This window comes from Stegostoma tigrinum, chromosome 22 (genome assembly GCF_030684315.1).
Source record: "Stegostoma tigrinum isolate sSteTig4 chromosome 22, sSteTig4.hap1, whole genome shotgun sequence".
Classification (NCBI taxonomy): domain Eukaryota; kingdom Metazoa; phylum Chordata; class Chondrichthyes; order Orectolobiformes; family Stegostomatidae; genus Stegostoma; species Stegostoma tigrinum.
The window spans coordinates 7,753,538-7,772,321 of NC_081375.1; the positions used below are offsets into that span (position 1 = coordinate 7,753,538).

Below are 18,784 nucleotides of genomic sequence, written 5' to 3' on the forward strand. Positions count from 1 at the left end.
GGAGGAGGTGTGGGGGCAAGTGTCGCATTTCCTGCGGTTGCAGGGGAAGGTGCCGGGTGTGGTGGGGTTGGAGGGCAGTGTGGAGCGAACAAGGGAGTCACTGAGAGAGTGGTCTCTCCGGAAGGCAGACAAGGGTGGGGATGGAAAAATGTCTTGGGTGGTGGGGTTGGATTGTAGATGGCGGAAGTGTCAGAGGATGATGCGTTGTATCCGGAGGTTGGTGGGGTGGTGTGTACCTACTATTATCTGACTCATTTTCGATAGCACCTTCACAGCCAAGAAGCAAAAGGTGACTTTTATCTTATCACTGCATTGTGAGGAACATTTCATAAACCTGACACACCAATTCCCCTCCTAGCTTGTCTCCTAACATTTGCTCCACCTTTGTGTGAAATGTTAACTAATTAACATTAAATTACTGTGTGTGAATGTTTTCAGGTCAAGGTGAAAGAATGTAATATGTTTCACCTCTGACAATATCTAATTGCCAGCAAACTAAAACAGAAATTTATGGAAAAGGTCTGGCAGTCAGCAACTGTTTAATACTACAAGGTTAGAAATCATATCACTCTTTAATGATAGATCACATATATTGCACACAAAAATACAAGTCCCTGTTCTCAAACATGGACAGTAAAAATGTACCCATGGTGGATTGCATAGAAGAGATTCAAATTAATTTTTTCTCATAATTTTTACAGTATTCCACTGTCTAGTTTGTTTAAGTTAGTCAGCTGGGAATATCTACCAAAGTTTGTTTATTTCTAATGTATTTATTAACAAACAATAAATTTATACACATGCCCCTCGTGCCTTTGTTTGTGCATTGGGATCATTTCTATTTGAAATCATTCAGTTTAAATACCGTCATGTAGCAATGTATATATACATGAGACAAGATAACCTTATTTAAAACTTCTGCAAAAAAGCAACCCTTTGCACAATTGTGTGCATTTTTCAATTAAAAGAAGATTTGTTTGCACTAACTTCTGTTTATACATTTTTCCTTCATTTCTCCATTTATAATGTGTTGCTCGGAATCATCTGTGGATTTGTGTGATGCTGGTGAGTGGTAATTGTAATATACAATCCATAAACATTTGTAAGCTGTGGGAATGTAGTTCTGTCATTATTCCATTCAGAAAATAAACATTGTATTGTTTCTGTTAAACAGAAAGACCATTATTATTTGATCCTGCTTGTACATGGGATTATTTGTCCATAATGTGGTGTGTTATTAAAGGGGAATTGTCATAGCAATGTATTTATCATGGCAGTCTCAATTCTGAAATGTATATTTATGCAACTTGTATTGAGCTATGTTGATTGCATGTGACTCGATTGATCTTTGAGACATTGCTCTCTCAGCTTTTCTATCCATAATGACCATTCCCCTTTGTCGTCTTGCATTTCGGTGAGCATGCAGTTTTCCTTAGCATGTATACTAACACCATTTCTTAAGGGATTATCGTGATTTTAGTGTTATAAATGAGTTGCAGTTAAGCTATTATCCAGATTATTGCCTAAGCAATACAGCCTCCTGGAATGAATAGTTCTTGGGGTGTTATCTTTTTGACCTGGATTTGATTAGTGTATCAGTGACCCAAGTTCACCTAGTTTGAATTAAACCTATGAAATATGAATTATATTATACATCAACTTTCTTGTAATATAATTTTGAAAGTGGCAATGACAGTACAGTAATCAATTACAATACTGAAAAGTTAGGCTTGTGCCTAATTATTAAAGAATCATCTTATAATGGAAGATGGCTACAAAACATTTGGTGTGAAGGGAATTATTCTATTTATGAACAGTGGAGTTTTTCTTGGTATTTATACCATCACTGCCTTTTGCAAGAGAACCTTAAATACAGTGTAATGCTAAGAACTCAAAAGGGATACAGACTACTTGAAATTCCAGCACTGTAGATGTAACTGATATTCGAATATTAATTTGGGAAAGCATAAATATAAAATGTTTTACGATCAGTAATAAAGGCAGCCGTTAGCAACAATGTAGTCAACTGCTGATTTAAACATGTTAATTTGGCCACTTATTAAATGTTTAATTCATTTTTTGCACTTTTTATGAAAATACATTACCCTAATTGCCGTCAGCTGCAATTGCTGTCTCGTGGCTATAGCATTCCTAAAGATTGCCGATTGAAAATTAAGAAATTAGAGAAATGAACTTGTGCATATTTGCAAAAGTTTGATAAGTAATAGCGTATTCTTTCTGGCATTACCTTTTCTTCTTTCCCTTTTCTCTACCCACTTAAGTTGCGACTAACATTTGGTTTATATTTTTAAAATATTTAGGCTACTTTCAATTTTAAAAAAATACAAATTTTGGAAAGCATAGAACAGGCCCTTCAGCCCTTGATGTTGCGCCGACCTGTGAACTAATCTAAGCCCGTCCCCCTACACTATCCCATCATCATCTATATAAACAAGTTTCATTGTTTATACATCCTGCAGAAATTCCAATCATCCAAAATTGCAGCCATTTATTTTACACGTTCACATCCTTATCTGCTGATTTGCTACCTGCCGACATGCATGCTTCCAAGGTTGGCCTCGGACCATTTTTAATCCCCCCCCCCCCCCCCGACCCGATCTGATTACGCTGTCCTTTACAAGTTGCACCAGCTAAGCAGTAGGCTGATATTCTTAATGATTAACATGATGAGGGCGTTGCTAGCTAGGCTGCATTTATTGCCTATCCCTAATTGCCCAAGAGGGCACTTAAGAGTCAACTACGTTGCTGTGGGTCTAGAGTCACATGTGGGTCAGACCAGGTAAGGATGGACGTTTCCTTCCCTAAAGGACTTTAATGAACCAGATGTGTTTTCCCCAACAATTGGCATTGGATTCACAGTCATCATTTAGATTCTTAATTCCAGATTTTTTTTAATTCAAATTCCACCACTTGTCAGGGCAGAATTCTAACCTGGTTGCCAAGACATTATCTGCGTCACTGGATTAACAGTCCAGTGATAATATCACTAGGCCATTGCCTTCCCTTGATCACATTCATTTTGTTGCAGCTTTGTTGCAATGAATCTTCATTGAAATAAGAAATTAAATGCTACTGAGCACAAAATGGCTTGAGATATATTGGAGCTATGTATTTTAAAATGTCAAAACACCTTAATAACTACAATTGTAAGAGATTTGGACTTCCAATTAGGTCATCATAGCCCACTCTTGAATGAGGTTTGTAGCCTAATTTCTCCACAGGATGTACTTAACAATTTTAGCTCGTGTGTAGTAGAGGAAGTGGGCGGTTATGGGAATAGATCTTATTTTTCTTGCAACATTTAAATGTCCCTTCTCGGTGGAGTGCCATTAAAGGTACTTGTGAAATTTATCATATCAACAGTGAAAGTATGTAGTGTTTTTCACCACTGACTATATCTAATAGTCAGCAACTGATTAATACTTGATAAACTTTAAAAAATCGTTATCAATCTTTTATGATAAACCACAGCTATTGCATACAAATAATACCGTCGCAGGTGGTAAATATCAGCTGTAAAATGTGTCCATGATTCATTAACTAACTGCTCCTTGTGGATTGCACAGAATAGATAACTTAATCATGGAAGTGATTACAAGGCTAAATATCATTGGGATAGAAATGTAAATAAATTTCATTGGATTGGTTTAGGAAGCTCTTTGAATCTGTCTACTTCATTGGTGTCATGGGTTTTACTTCCTGATATCAATGATCTCAAATCTGTGCAAATCTTCAATACAGTTGTCCAAACATTGTATTTAACATCTTCATGATTCTGGAACACTGCGGTCATAATATTTCCAAATCGACCATTTGCACTCATTCATTCAATTCATGGAAGTACGAACATTTTGGAGGACGCAATCACATCTGCACACTGAGAATCCACCATGCAGTGGAAAGAAATTAAGGGAATTGTTTTTACTACTTAAGCATTCTATTTGAGAAGAACTAAATGGTGTACTCACCCAATCAGATAAGGAATGGACTGATTTAGTTCCTTGTTGCATGCGGATCATGACCCTCAAGGGATATGGTAATGGAGAAACAATAAGGGAAAAATAACTTGCACATCCTAGTAGAATATTTTCAAAATAATTCCTTATGATTTCGGAAGGTATTGATTTCTTTACAAGGCACGATATTTGCTTGCTTTTTTCAAGATAAATTGGATAGTAAAAAAAAATGCAAATTTTTATCTGTCTAGATGTTGGTCTGTTTTGGAAAAGCTTTTGGGATCTAATTGAAATTTAATCTATGGCATGCAAAAAACAAATACATTACTGACCTATATTTTGATACTATCATTTTTGCTTTCCTCTGAATGAGCTTAATTTTCATGAAAATACAATATGGAATAGGATGATTGTTTGAAGCTGTTCTTTCTTCTGCAATGTTCCTGATATAGGAGTAGACCAAAAGCCTATTGTCTTGCTGATAGCGATGAGGAGTCTTCAAGTGCTGGCTCTTCAGACGAAGAAGAAGCACAAGATGTGCTGGGAGGCGACAAGGCACCAGCAGCAGTGGCAGAAGGGTATGCATGTTAATTAAAATATTTAGAAATAGCATGAAACTTTTGAAATGTGCATTAAAATAGTCTTTTTTTTATCACTGACATAAGCTTATTTTTATTCTAATTGTCAGATTCCAAATTGATTCTAATTGTAAAATAATTACCCAATTTGTGATTGGGCAAGCAAGGAAGGGTATTATGACTGGCTGGGCAGTGTGCCTTTTAAAAATTGTTACAATAGTTCAATTGAGAGTGGAATTTTATATAAAAATGTATTGTGAAATTTATTGAAAATTTTAGTGACTACTTAACCAGGTATTACAAATGTATACTTGTGGATTTCTTTGGACTGAAGTCAGCTGATCGCGTTATTAGCTTTACTGTTTTAGAATCTAGAATCTAGAGTCATACAGCACGGCAGCAGTCCCATCAATCTAACTCATCACCTCCGACCAGATATCCCAATTTGACTTTGTCTCATTTGCCAGGATTTAGCCCAAATCCGTCTAAACCCTTCGTAGTCAAATACACATCCAGATACTTTTTAAATGTTGTAATTGTACCAACCTCTACCACTTCCTCTGTCAGCTCATGCCATATATGCACCACCCTCTGTGTGAAAAGGTTGCCCCTTGGGTCCCTTTTAAATCTTTCCCCTCTCAACTTAAATGTGTGTCCTCTGGTTTTGGATTCGCCTACTATGAGGAAAAGACCTTGACTGTTCACCTTACGGATGTCACTCATGATTTTATAAGGTCACCTTCAGCCCCCTATGCTCTAGGGAAAAATATCCCAGCCTGTTCACCCTTTCCTTATAACGCAAGCCTTCTAGTCTCAGTAACATGCTTGTAAATCTATTTTGTACTCTTACCAGTTTAATAACATCCTTCCTGTATCAGGGTGACCTAATTGTAAGGAGTACGCAAACTGTGGCCTTACCAAAGTCTTATACAGTTGTAACAAGAAAATCCCTGTCTAATACCGTCAAAATTGGCTAAGTCCCAATATAAAACTTTAACTGTTAGATTACGTCAAGTCCTTTTTCCTTACCTATTTTAAATCTAATAGTAGTATGATCACTGGTCCCAAAGTGCACCCCCACTAGCCCCTCTCCGACTAGTCACTTGCCCTGCCTTATTTCCCAAGAGGACATGAATTTTTGCCCCTTCTGTAGTAGAACCATCTACATATTGATGGAGAGAGTGTTCTTTAACGCACTTAAATTCCTCCCCATCCAAGCCCTTGACACTATGACAGTCCCAGTCTATGTTGGCAAAGTTAAAATCCCAAAACATGACATCCCTGTTAGTCTTACAGCTATCTGTAATTGCCCTACATATTTGCTCCTCAGTTTCCTGCTGGTTAATGGGATGGCACTATAGATCCCCAACAAAGTGATCTCCCCATTCTTATTTGTCAGTTCCACCCATTTGGTTCATTGGACAATCCCTCGGGAATATCCTCTCTAAGTATTGCTGGAATGTTTTCCCCAACCAAAAAAAGCCACTCCCACTCCTCTCTTGCCTCCCCTCTATCCTTCCTATAGCATCTATGCTCTGAAATATTGACTTGCCTGTCCTGTCCCTCTGTCAGCCATGTTTCTGTTATAGCTCTGATATCCCAGTCCCATGTTCCCATCCATGCCCTGAGTTCATTTGTATTACAACATGTTAGGCCCCTTGTACTGAAATAAATGCAGTTTAATTCTTCAGTTTTCCCTCCTTGCTGGATGTGCTTTTGCCTGCCTTATCTATTTAACTTGCTGTCTTTAACTTCTGTACCAGCCTCAACCTCCTCTCTTGTCTCTCTACTGCTTAGAGTCCCATACCCCTGCCAGATTAGTTTAAACCCTCCCGACTCGCTCTAGCAAATCTCCCCACCAGGATACTGGTCCCACTGCAGTTCAGGTGCAACCCGTCCCTCTTGTATAGGTCACTTGTGCCCCAGAAGCGATTCCAATGATCCAAAAATCTGAATCCCTGCCCTGCACCTGCTCCATTCATCTGCCCTATCCTTCTATGCCTATTCTCACTAGCATGTGACACCAGGCATAATCCAGAGATTACTACCTTTTGAGGTTCTGCTTTTTAACCATCAGCCTAATTCCTTATGTTCATTGTACTGGACCTTATCCCTTTTTCTACCTGTGTCGTTGGTACCAATGTGTACAACGACCTAGGGTTGCTCATGCTCCCTTCTGAGAATTTTCTGCAACTGCTCCATCACATCCTTGATCCTGGCACAAGGGAGGCAACACACCATCCTGGAGTCTTGCTCGTGGTCACAGAAATGTCTGTCTGTGCTTCCGACTAGAGACTCCACTATCGCAATTGCTCACTTGGACTTTGCCGTGCCTTGCTTTACAGCAGAGCCAGTTGTGCTGCCAAAGACTAGCTGCTGCTGCTATTTTCCCCAGAGAGGCTAAGTACTCTCAACATATCCAACACAATAAAACTTTTGGAGAGGGGTAAGGACACACTCCTACCTCTCCTGGCAGTCATCCATCAAGTTGACTGAGCCTGCACTGTGATCAGCTCCCTGAAGCTAGTATCTATCACATGTTCCCTGAAGCTAGTATCTATCACATGCTCCCTGAAGCTAGTATCTATCAGATGCTCTGCCTCCTGTATGTTCCTCACTGCTTCCAACTGATCTATGTGGTCTCAGAGGACCCGTAGCCAGACACGCTTCATGCAGACAAAGTTGCCAGGGACATTTGACTGCTCCTAGATCTCCCGCATCTGATTGAAGGAGTATACCACTCTACTGACTGCCATCTCTGCCCCTTTAACAACAAGCAGACTTAGGGACAAAAAAGGTCTCACTTTGCCATTACCTTGTTGCTGTTTGCCCTCTTTAAAAATCCTGGTATTCATTTAGACCCACTCTTAGATCAAACCAGCAGTACCTTGACCTCAAAGCAAAAATGGCCGGGACAAGACACAGCAATGCTTCCCTCCCCCATTTGCCTAACCTCCCACACTTAGCTCAGCTCAGGGCTTTCACTCTCTTGCAGTTTGCACTCCCTGCTGGGAGAGATTTAGGCTTACTAGTATACCATATGGTCTGCCCTGCTCTGAAAGAATTGGTGAATTTACAATAAATTACAAATGAAAGGTTTTTTGGCAATCCTGGATGTTAAGTAACTTTAGGGCAGTGTATTCTGTCTGCCTATCCCAAAAATTGTAGACAAATTCTGAATAAGATGTTCACTAATTTAAGTGTGTAGAAGAATATTTTCTCATTCACTATTGGGATAAACCTATTAGAGAAGGAGCAAAATTTGACATCTTCGGAAATAAGGCAGGGCAAGTGAATGGGATGTCAATGGGAGAATACTTTGAGCTAGTGATCATTATTCTTTCAGAATTAAAATAGTTATGGAAAAGGATAGGCCTGATCTAAAAGTTAAAGTTTTAACTTGGAGTAAGGCCAGTTTTGATGACATTTGGTAAGAACTTCCAAAAGTTGATTGGAAGAGGCTATTTGCAGGTAAAGGGCAGCTGGAAAGTGAGAGGTCTTTAAAAATGACATAACAGGAGTCCAGAAGTAGTATGTTCCTATGATTGTGAAGGATAAATCTGGTAGGTTTAGGGAATGCTAGATAACTGGAGAAATTGAGGCTGTGGTCAAGAAAAAGGAGGAGATATATGGTGGGTATGGACAACTGAGTTTGAGTGAATCCTTCGAGGAGTATAAGGACAATAAGAGTAAACTCGAGGGAACAAAAACAGAAGTTGCTGGAAAAGCTCAGCGGGTCTGGCAGTATCTATGAAGAAAAAAATCAGTTAATGTTTCGGGTCCAGTGCCCCTTCCTCAGAACATCCAGCATTCTGAGGAAGGGTCACCAGACCTGAAACATTAACTCTGATTTTGTTTCTTTACAGATACTGCCAGATCTGCATTTAGTAATGTTTTAGTTCCTGATTTACAGCATCTGCAATTCTTTCGGTTTTTATACTTGACGGAAAGCAGGAGGGCAGAAAGGGAGACATGAAATAGCTTTGGCAAACAGGAGTAAAGAGATTCTACAAATACATTTAGGGCAAAAGAGTAACTGGGGAGACAGTAGGGCCCCGTAAAGATCAACAAGGCTGTCTGTGTGGAACTGCAGGAGATGGGTGAAATACTAAACATTTCACATCAGTATTTAATGTGGAGAAGGACATGGAAGCTAGACAGCATAGAGTAAAAAATAGTGACAGCTTGAAATGTGTCCATATTACAGAAGAGGTTGTGCTGGATGTCTTATCTAACTTTATGTGGTTTAATCCCCAGGACCTGATCAGGTGTATCCTGAAACTTTGTGTGAAGCTAGAAGGTGATTGCTGAGCCTTTTGCTGAGATATTGGGAAGTGTTGTCGAACAAAGAGTCCTTGGGGTGCATGTTCATTGTTCCTTGATGGTGCAGTCACAGGTCGACAGGGTAATGAAGAAGGCATTTGGTACATTTGCCTTTCAAACAAAGAACAATACATTTCACCTTTTCATTCGAAACCTTGATTTCACTCACAGGAACCATATCCCTTTATTCCCTTCCTGTTCATGCATTTGTCCAGGTGTTTCTTGAATCCTGCGATTGTGTCTGCTTCCACCACCACCTCTGGCAGTGAGGTTCCATGCACTTTCCACCCTCTATGTGGAAAAACTTGCCTGTCCCATCTCTTTTAAACTTGTTACCCTGCACCTTGTGCCTGTGTCCCCTAGTAATTGAACCCTCTACCCTCGGAAAAAGACTTGTACTTTCCATCCTTTCCATGCCATTCACAATCTTAGAAACTTCTATCAGGTCACCCCCTCAATCTCCTGCGTTCCAATGCAAACAAACCCTATCTGTCCAATCTATTGCTAAAATCTCCCACACTAGGCAATATCCTGGTAAACCTTTTCTGTACCCTCTTAAAGCATCCACATCTTTCCAGTAGCGTGGTGTACACAATATTCCAAGTGTGGCCTAAATAAAGTTCTATAAAGCTGCAGCATAACTTGTCTATCCTTATAGTCAATGCCCCTTCCAATGGAGGCAAACATGCCACAGGCCTTTCTTACTGCCTTATCTACCTGCGCTGCCACTTTCAGTGATCTTTGGACTTGCACACACTCGGATCCATTTTCATATCAATACTCCTAAGGGTTCTGCCATTCCCTACATAATTTCCACCTGTACTTGATCTTCCAAAATGCATCTCCTCACATTTGTCCAGATTAAACACCATCTGCCATTTTTCTGTCTATGCCGCCAACTGTTCTGTATCCTACTGTATTCGCTGACAATCTTCCTCACTATCCACAACTCCCCAATCTTTGTATCATCTGCAGACTTACTAATTAGACCAGCTACATTTTCCTCCAAATCATTTATGTAGACCACGAACAACAGAGGTCCCAGCGCTGATCTCTGTGAAACACCACTAGTCACAATGCTCCACTCCGAGAAGCATCGTTCCAATGTCACCAATGACTAAGCCAGTTCTGTATCCATCTTGCCGGCTCACCCCTGATAGCATGTGACTTCACCTTTTGAACCAAATTGCCATGATGAATCCTGTTGAAGGCTTTACCGAAGTCCATATAAACAACATTAACCGCTTTTCCCTCATCAATCATCTTCGACACTTAAAAAAAAGTCAATCAAGTTAGTGAGGTGCACAGGAGCAGGAGGACGTCATTCAGCCTTTTAAATCTGCTCTGCCATTCATCGTGATCATGGCTGATCATCCAACTCAATTGCGTAATCCTGTTTTCTCTCCATAATCTTTGATCCCATTAGCCCCAAGTGCTATCTCTAGCCACTTGAATACATTTAATGTTTTGGCTTCAACTACTTCCAGTGATAATGAATTCCATAGGATCACCATTCTTCCTGTGACTGCACCATCAAGGAACAATGAACATGCACCCCAAGGACTCTTTGTTCGACAACACTTCCCAATATCTCAGCAAAAGGCTCAGCAATCACCTTCTAGCTTCACACAAAGTTTTGGTTGAAGAAATATCTCTTCATCTCCTTCCTAAATGGTCTACCTCGAATTCTCAGACTGTGACCCCTGTTTCTGGACACACCCACTATCAGGAACTTCTTCCCTGTCTCGTCCTGTTAGAATTTTATAAGTGTCTATGAGATCCTCCCTCATTCGTCTGAACTCCAAAGAAAACAATTCTAACCTAGTCAATCCCTTCTCATGCGTCAGTCCCACCAACCCCAGAATCAGCCTGGTAAACCTTCGCTCCACTTCCTCGAGGGCAAGAGCATCCTTCCTCAGAAAAGGAGATCAAAGCTATACATAACATTGGAGGTGTGGCCTCAACAAGGCTTTGTATAACTGCAGCAACACATCCCTGCTCCTGTACTCAAAACCTCTGTCAAAGAAGGCAAACATACCATTTGCCTTCTTTACCACCTGTTGCACCTGCATGCTTACCTTCGGTAACTGGTGCACAAGGACACCCAGGTCCTGCTGCATACTCCCTTCTCCCAATTTATCATCATTCAGGTAATAATCTGCTGCCTTGTTTTTGCTTCAGGAGTGAATAACTTCACATTTATCCAAATGATACTACATCTGCCATTGATTTTCCCCCTCACCTAATCTGTTCAGATCATGATGAAGGATCTCTCTATCCGCATCACAATTCACCCTTCCACCCAACTTGGTATCATCTGCAAACTTTTAGATGTTACATTTTGTTCCCTCAATGAAATCATTAATATTTTGCGAATAGCTGGGGTCCCAGCACCGATTCCTGTGGCACCCCACCAGTTACTGCCTGCCAATTTGAAAAGGACCCATTAATTCCAACTCTTTGTTTCCTCTCTGCCAACCAGTTTTCTGTCCATTTCATTATACTTCCCACAATCCCATGTGGTTTAATCCCTCACAGTAATCTCTTCCTTGGGATTTTGTCAAACTCTTTCTGAAAGTCCAAAAAGTCGACTGGCTCCCCCTTGTCAACTCTGCTAGTTGCATGTTCATGACCTCCCCCACACAAAACCATGTTGTCTATTGCTAATAAGTCCATGTAGATCCTATCCCTGAGAATCTTCTCCAATAATTTCCCTAATACTGTTATAAGGCTCACAGGTGTGTTATTTCCTGGATTTCTGATTTGCATTTTGGGAGTGGATTTCGAAGTCAGCAGAATTGTGAAGAATATAGTGGAAGACCATTCCTGGTGATAAGCAGGAGGAAGACCATCCAGTTGGAGGGTGCTGAGACATCACTTTACATTCAGACAGCAGACTTCGCAGTTGCTCTGGTTATTAAAGGTATCATGGAAAAACCTGCTGGTAAAGAACGTTTAGCCGTAGTGTTTTCAACTCTCCTTCCTCCGATAACCAAGAACATCGTGAGATGAAGGTCAGCAGTGAGAGTTCCAGCAGGTAAAGGAGCATGAGCCCAAACAGCTTCTAGAAACTGTTGGTGATTAGCAGGTACATTTTGAGAAATTGTTATCGGAGCAGAGAGCATCAGAAGCTTAAATTCAGTATTGAAAGTATTTGACATTGTAAGGATTAATTAAGGTAAGGGGGTAGGACATGGCAGGAGAGCTCCAAATCGTAATTTGCTCCTCTTGCTCGATGTGGAAAGCCAGGTACGTTTCCAGAGCCCAGGACCTACATGTATGCAAGAAGTAGCTCCAGCTGCTGCTCCTCGAAACCAGAGTTTCGGATTAGGAGCGGCCTCTTGGGACACTGGAGATTTGGTGAGGCTGAGAGTATTGCGGAATGCACATATAGAAAGGTGATCACATTGTAGACACAGACCCCATAAGCAGGAAAGGAATGGGTGACCACCAGACGGTGCAGGAATCTCCTGTGGCTATTTTCCTGCAAAACAGATATACCATTTTGGATACTTTTGAGAGGAATGGCCTCTCAGGGGATAACAGCAGCAGCCCAATTCATGGCACCATGGTTGGCTTTGCTGGAGAGGGAGAAATAGGCATGTAAATTCTACAGTTGTAGGGGATTCAATCGTAAGGAGAATAGATAGGTGTTTCTGTGGCTGCAAACGAGAGTCCAGGATGGTGTGTTGCCTGCCTGGTGCTGAGTTCTGGATGTCTCCGAGTGTCTGCTGGACATTCTGAACGGGGAGGGTGAACAGGCAGTTGTCATTGGTACACATGAAGTACTTGGAAGAAAGTTGAAATGTAAGACCTCAAAGGTAGTTATCTCAGGATTATTACCAGTGCCAAACACCTGGCTGAAAAGGTACCAAAATGTGGACCTGGAGGAATGCAGCAGGACAAGAAACACCAGAGGAACAGGAAAGCTGAAGTTTTGGGTCAGGATCCTTCTTCAGAAAGGTGGGGGTTGGGCAGAAGGAAAGGGAGCTCAGAAATAGAGAGAGGAGGGGTGGGGCTGTGGAAGGTAGGTGGGTGCATGTAGTCACTGGTGGGGATTGGTCAGTGAGATGGATGGAGTGGATAGGTCGGAGAGAAGATGGACAGGTTGTGTCAGGTCAGGGATGCGGGGATGAGAGGGAAGCTTGGTCGGGGGTGAGAAGATTTGGAAACTGGTAAAATTTACTTTTAGGCCATTGGGCTGTAATCTCTCGAGACAGAAAGCGAAGTGCTGTTCCTCCAGTTTGCAGGTGGCGTCATTGTGACACTGGAGGAGGCCCAGGATGGACATGTCACCCAGGAAGTGGGATGGGGAGTTAAAATATTTTGTGACTAGGAGGTGGTGTTTGTCGCATACAGAGTGCAGATGCTGTACAAAATGTTCTCCAAGTCTCTGCTTGGTCTCACTGATGTAAAGGAGGCCACATCAGGTACGGCGGATGCAGTTGACCGAGTTGGCGGGTGTGCAGGTGAACTCATGTCTGATGTCAAAGGTTTGTTTTTTGCCTTGAATGGATGTGAGGGGGGAGGTGCAGCACTTCCTGTAGTTGTAGGGAAAGGTGCCGGGAGTAATGGGATTAGTGTGGAGCAGATGAGAGAGTTGCAGAGACAGAGTACGAAAGACAGATAAAGGTGGGGAGGGAAATATATCTTTGGTTGTGGTGTCGGATTGTAGGTGGCTGAAGTGGCGGAGAATGGTACATTGGGTGCGGAGTTTGGTGGGGTGATATGTGAGGACTAGGGGGATTCTGTCTTTTTGTTGGGGGGGGTATTGATGTTAGGGCAGATGTATGAGAAACGCAAGAGATGCATTGGGGGGCATTTTCAATCACTGGAGGGGCAAGTTAGGAAATCAGCATGTCCATAAGGTCCCTCACCAATTTCTACAGATGCACCATTGAAAACATACGTCCGGGTGCATAATGGCCCGGTTGGCAACTACTCTGACAAGGACCATAAAAAAAACTCTAGAAGGTGGTGTGCATGGCCCAGACCATCTCAGAAGCCAACCTTCCATCCAGTGACTCCATTTATACAGCTTGCTGCTGCGGAAAGGGAGCCAACATCATCAAAGACCCATCGCACCCTGGTAATGACCTCTTCCTACCACTTCTGTCAAGCAGAAGATGCAGAATCCTGAACCCATGCACAGGCACATTCAGGAACAGCTCCTTTCTGGCTGTTATTAGACTGATGAATGTTCTGTAGCTTGAAATAATGTAATCTGCAATGTAACCTGTATGCCTCTAGGTCTTTTTGATCTGTACATCCTTTGCTTGCTGTGACCTGCATGTTCCCCTCATAAACAAAGTTTTTTCACTGTATTTTGGTACACGTGACAATATATAAATCAGTCAGATCCACATAGGACATGTGGAAGTATTTCAGACAGCAATTGTTAAGAGTTCAGGAGTGGCATGTTTCTGTTAGAATGACAGATAGGTGCAGTAAATTACAGAACCTTGGATGACCTGGGACGTTATGGTTTTGCTCAAAAAGGAAAAGGAAGCATATGTAATGCCTCGGAGGTGGGCACTGACAAGCCCTTGAAGTATATAAGGAAAGTAAGATAGAACTTAAACAACAAATTAGAAAGGCTAAAGGGGATCATAAAAAGTCTTAGCTAACAGGATTAAGGAGAGTCCCAAGGCTTTTTAATACATACATAAAAAGCAAGAGAGTAGCTGGGGAAGGAGTTTGCCGACTTAAGGACAAGGGAGGGAATCTCTATGTGGAACTAGAAGAGATAGGTAAGGTCCTGAATGAATACTTTGTGTTAGTATTCGCCAAAGAGGACGCATTGGTGGAGAATGATCTTAGGGAATGGAGTGCCAAATTTCTAAGCCAAGTTGTTATTAAAAAGGAAGAGGTTTTGTATGTCTTTAAAAAGTATTAAGGTAGGTAAGTCCCTGGATCCTGATGGTATCTGTCCCAGAATATTGAGGGAGGCAAGGGAACAAATTGCTGGACCATTGACAGACATCATTGTATCCTCTTTGGCCACGGGTTAGTTTCCAGAGGACTGGTGATTAACCAATGTTGCCTCATTGTTTAAGACTGTATTGGTCAGTGCATTGAGTAAAGCAGTTAGGAGGTCATTATGCAGCAATGCAGGACATTGATTCGGCCACTTTTGGAATACTGTATTCAAATCTGGTCTCCCAGATGTTGTTAAACTTGAAAGGGTGCAGAAGAGATTTACAAGGATGCTGCCAAGATTGAAGGATTTGTGCTGTAGTGAGAGGCTAAATAGAGTGGGGCTATTTTCTCTGGACTGTCAGAGGCTGAGAGGTGAATTTTTGCAATTTATAAAATCAAGAGGGGCATGGATAGGTTGAATGGCCAAGATCTTTTTCCCAGGGCAGGCAAATCCCAAACTAGGCTGGTACAATTACAATATTTAGAGAGGCAGAGTTTTATGGCATGCAGACAGGTCTTGGCTCAACACACTGCCCAGTTTTCACAAGTAATTTAGTGCCACTTGCCTGCATTTGGTCCATATTCCTTCATCCCTTCAATGTATCTGTCCATATGTTTCTTAAATGACAATATTGTCCTCTGGCAGCCCATTCCACTCACCACCATCTGGATGAAAAAACTGCTCCCCGGACCCTTTTTTATCTTTACCCTCTCATCTTAAACCAATGGCCACTAGTTTTAGACTCCCCTACCATGGGAATTAGCTGTTGGCATATCCAACTTATCTATGCCTCTCATGATTTTGAAGATTCTATTAAAGTCACCGCTCCGTCTCTTGTACTCCAAGGAAAGAAAAAATCCCAGCCTATCCGGCCTCTCCTTAGAACTCAAAGCATCCAGTCTAGGTAGCATCTTAGTAAATCTTTTCTTCACTTTTTCTGGTTTAATAATATCTTTCCTATAGTAGATAATGAGAACTGCATGCAGTATTGCAAATATGGTCTTGTACAGCTGCAAAAAGATGTCTCAACTCTGTACTAAAAGGCATCTGGGCGTGTACATAAATAGGAGGGGCTCAGAAGGATATGGTCCAAATGCTGGCAAATGCTACTATATTAATTTAGGACTACTTGGTGGCATGGGCAAGATGCACTGAAGAATCTGTTTTGGTGCTGTATGGGCAACATGGTGGCTTAGTGATTAGCACTGCTGCCTCACAGCACCAGGGACCCAGGTTCGATTCCACCGTCTATGTGGAGTTTGCACATTCTCCCAATGTCTGTGTGGGTTTCCTCCCACAGTCCAAAGATATGCAGGGTAGGTGGATTGCTTATAGTGACCAGGGATGTTTCGGTTAGGTGGGTTAGACTGGGAAATGCAGGGGTAGGAGATGGGTCTGGATGGGATGCTCTTCAGAGGGACTTGTTGGGCCAAATGGCTTGTTTCCACACTGTAGGGACTCTAGGACTCTAAAATGTTCAAGTTATGTTCTTTCCTGTAATATGATTCATTCCACCGTGGATCATAGCACCATTTTTCCTCTCAATAAAGATGTCTGTAATTATCAATTAAACAATTACTATATAATTATCTGCTTTCAAAAATCACACTGCCAGGGTTGTTTTCCATTTTCACTCCACACAATCAACACATTTTGCATTTATTTGTGATGGAAATGCAAGATATAGATTTAATTCTATTTTGATAGCTTTACAACAGCCATTAAGGATGTATCAGTGTACATCTTGAGGTTATTCATGATTTAAGAGTGCATGAGCATCAACATTTTGCAAGAAACACAATCCCAACCCTTGGTGTACTTTGCTTTTTATACTCTACAAGCCAGCAGTATCTGTAATCCTGATGGAGAATGAATTTCAAAAATATTTTGAAGTTGATATGAATATTCAATGCATGGGGAAACCATTTGCCCAGAAATGTCTGATACTGTGGAATTAAACAAAATGTAAATATTTAGAATATTCAGTGACAAATATTAACTATTTCCCACATGTGCAGATATATGGGAGGACATCGACCAAGCAAGATAATGAGACTTGTGGATAAAATTACAAAGTCAAAGTATTTCCAGAAAGCCACAGAAACAGAATTTATTAAGAAGAAAATTGAAGAGGTTTCAAATACACCATTACTGTTAACAGTAGAGGTTCAGGAGTGCAAAGGAACATTGGCTGTGAACATTCCACCACCACCTACTGACAGAATATGGTAAGGGCAAGCAGTTACAAATTTCACTGGAATTGCCCCCTGGTTCTGTGAAGTATTAACAGCAATTTTATGAGCAGCCATCTAGTATTACATTAACTCAGGAGTAATGTATTTTATTCAATTTTAAAGTGATAGGATACCTAAATTGGTAATAAAACAAAGGCTGGTGGTTAGCACCTGGTAACACCGGAAGTTTTAAATTTCTCAGTTGTATGGTTGTGTCCCATTGCTTTTTGTTCTTCTCTGGACTTTTAAGTTTCTCCTTGAAGCATTAGCGCATTTGTTATTTTGCTTAAAAGCCTTTTAAGTTGACTAATGTGATCTATCATTCTTGTTCAAGGTATGGTTTCCGTACGCCACCACACTTAGAGTTAAAAGCTCGTCCCAAATTGGGCGAGCGTGAAGTCACTATTGCACATGTAACTGACTGGATTGAAAAGAAACTGGAACAGGAGTTCCAGGTAAGAAACTAATTGAGCTTATCTGAATTTTGCTGTCAATCCATGTTTCTGACCATTCATTTTCTATCCTGTATTCTCCCCAGTTATGGAATTAAAAATGACAGCGAATGAAGCTATTTGTTTCACTGAGTCCATGCCAGCCCTTCAGAGCCAGTCAGTTGGTCTCAATCCCCTGTTCTTATCTCTGTAGCCTGCAAATGTATTTCCTTCAAGTATCCATCCACCAACCTCAGAAGGCAGGAACTTCCAAGTCATTATCACTCATTTCCTTAAAACAAAAAGTTCTTGCTCATATTCTGCACCCCTTGGCATCTCTTGCCCAAATAATATATTTATTTCCCTTGGTTCCTGTCCTGTCAACTTGTGGGAACAGATTTTCTTTGGCTACTTTACCCAAACACACTCATTATCGTGTACGCATCAATCAAATCTCCCCTCAAATTGCTCTTTACTCCATGAAGAACAGCTTTGTAGCTGATGATAAAGTGTGGAATTGGAGAAACACAGCAGGCCTGGCAACATCAGAGAAGCAGAAAGTTGACATTTCGGAATGGGACCCTTCTTCAGACAACTTATTCAAGGTGGTATCCTTGGAAAAGGCTTTGCAGTGGGGTTATAATGTTTGCCTACCTTAAAGTTGTCTGAAGAAAAGTCCTGATCCGAAACGTCAACTTTCCTGCTCCTCTGCTGCCTGATCTGCTGTGTTCCTGCAGCTCCACACTTTATTATCACTGACTCCAGCATCTGCAGTTCTTGCTATCTCTGCATGAGGTATAAGCCCACTGCAAAGCCTCTTCCAAGGATGCCCACCTTGAAGAAGTGGTCTGAAGAAGGATCCCAATCCAAAACACCAACTTTCCTGCTCCTCTGATGCTGCCTGGCCTTGCTGTGTTCCTCCAGCTGTACACTTTGTTACCTCTGACTCCAGCATCTGCAGTTCTTACTATCGCTGAACTTTGTAGCTAAATTGTGTCTTCACTCAGCTATTCTGGTAAACCCCTTCTGCATCTATTCATAGACTCTAACTTCTTTCCTAAACTGTAATGTTGTTGTAACAAATGAACATGAGATGTATGTCAATTTTTATTCATAAATAGGATCATCTTTCAGTAACTAACTCAAAATGTTTTTAAAGTGTGTTACCTGAGGCTCAGACAGTAATAATAGCTTCTTAAGCAAGGCACTGAAGGTAATCATGGGAACAAAGAAAATTAATTTCTTAGGGACTTGTCAAATGTTTTCATTAGTAATGCCATTTTAATTTTATTTTCGTTGAACTGTTTTCCAATTTCCTCCC

The 18,784-nt window shown here is 41.2% G+C and overlaps 1 protein-coding gene across 1 annotated transcript in view; it reads left to right on the plus strand.

Moving 5' to 3' along the window:
• The window catches only part of LOC132210884 (testis-expressed protein 2-like), a 33,290-nt gene extending 15,239 nt beyond the window's left edge, over window positions 1-18,051 (plus strand). The window contains exons 2-4 of the mRNA XM_059653856.1: window positions 4,430-4,555; window positions 16,817-17,026; window positions 17,367-18,051. Coding sequence (XP_059509839.1) covers window positions 4,430-4,555; window positions 16,817-17,026; window positions 17,367-17,499 — 469 coding nt within the window. The 3' untranslated portion in view covers window positions 17,500-18,051. The remainder of the gene's footprint in view (window positions 1-4,429; window positions 4,556-16,816; window positions 17,027-17,366) is intronic.
• Window positions 18,052-18,784: the final 733 nt, after the last annotated feature.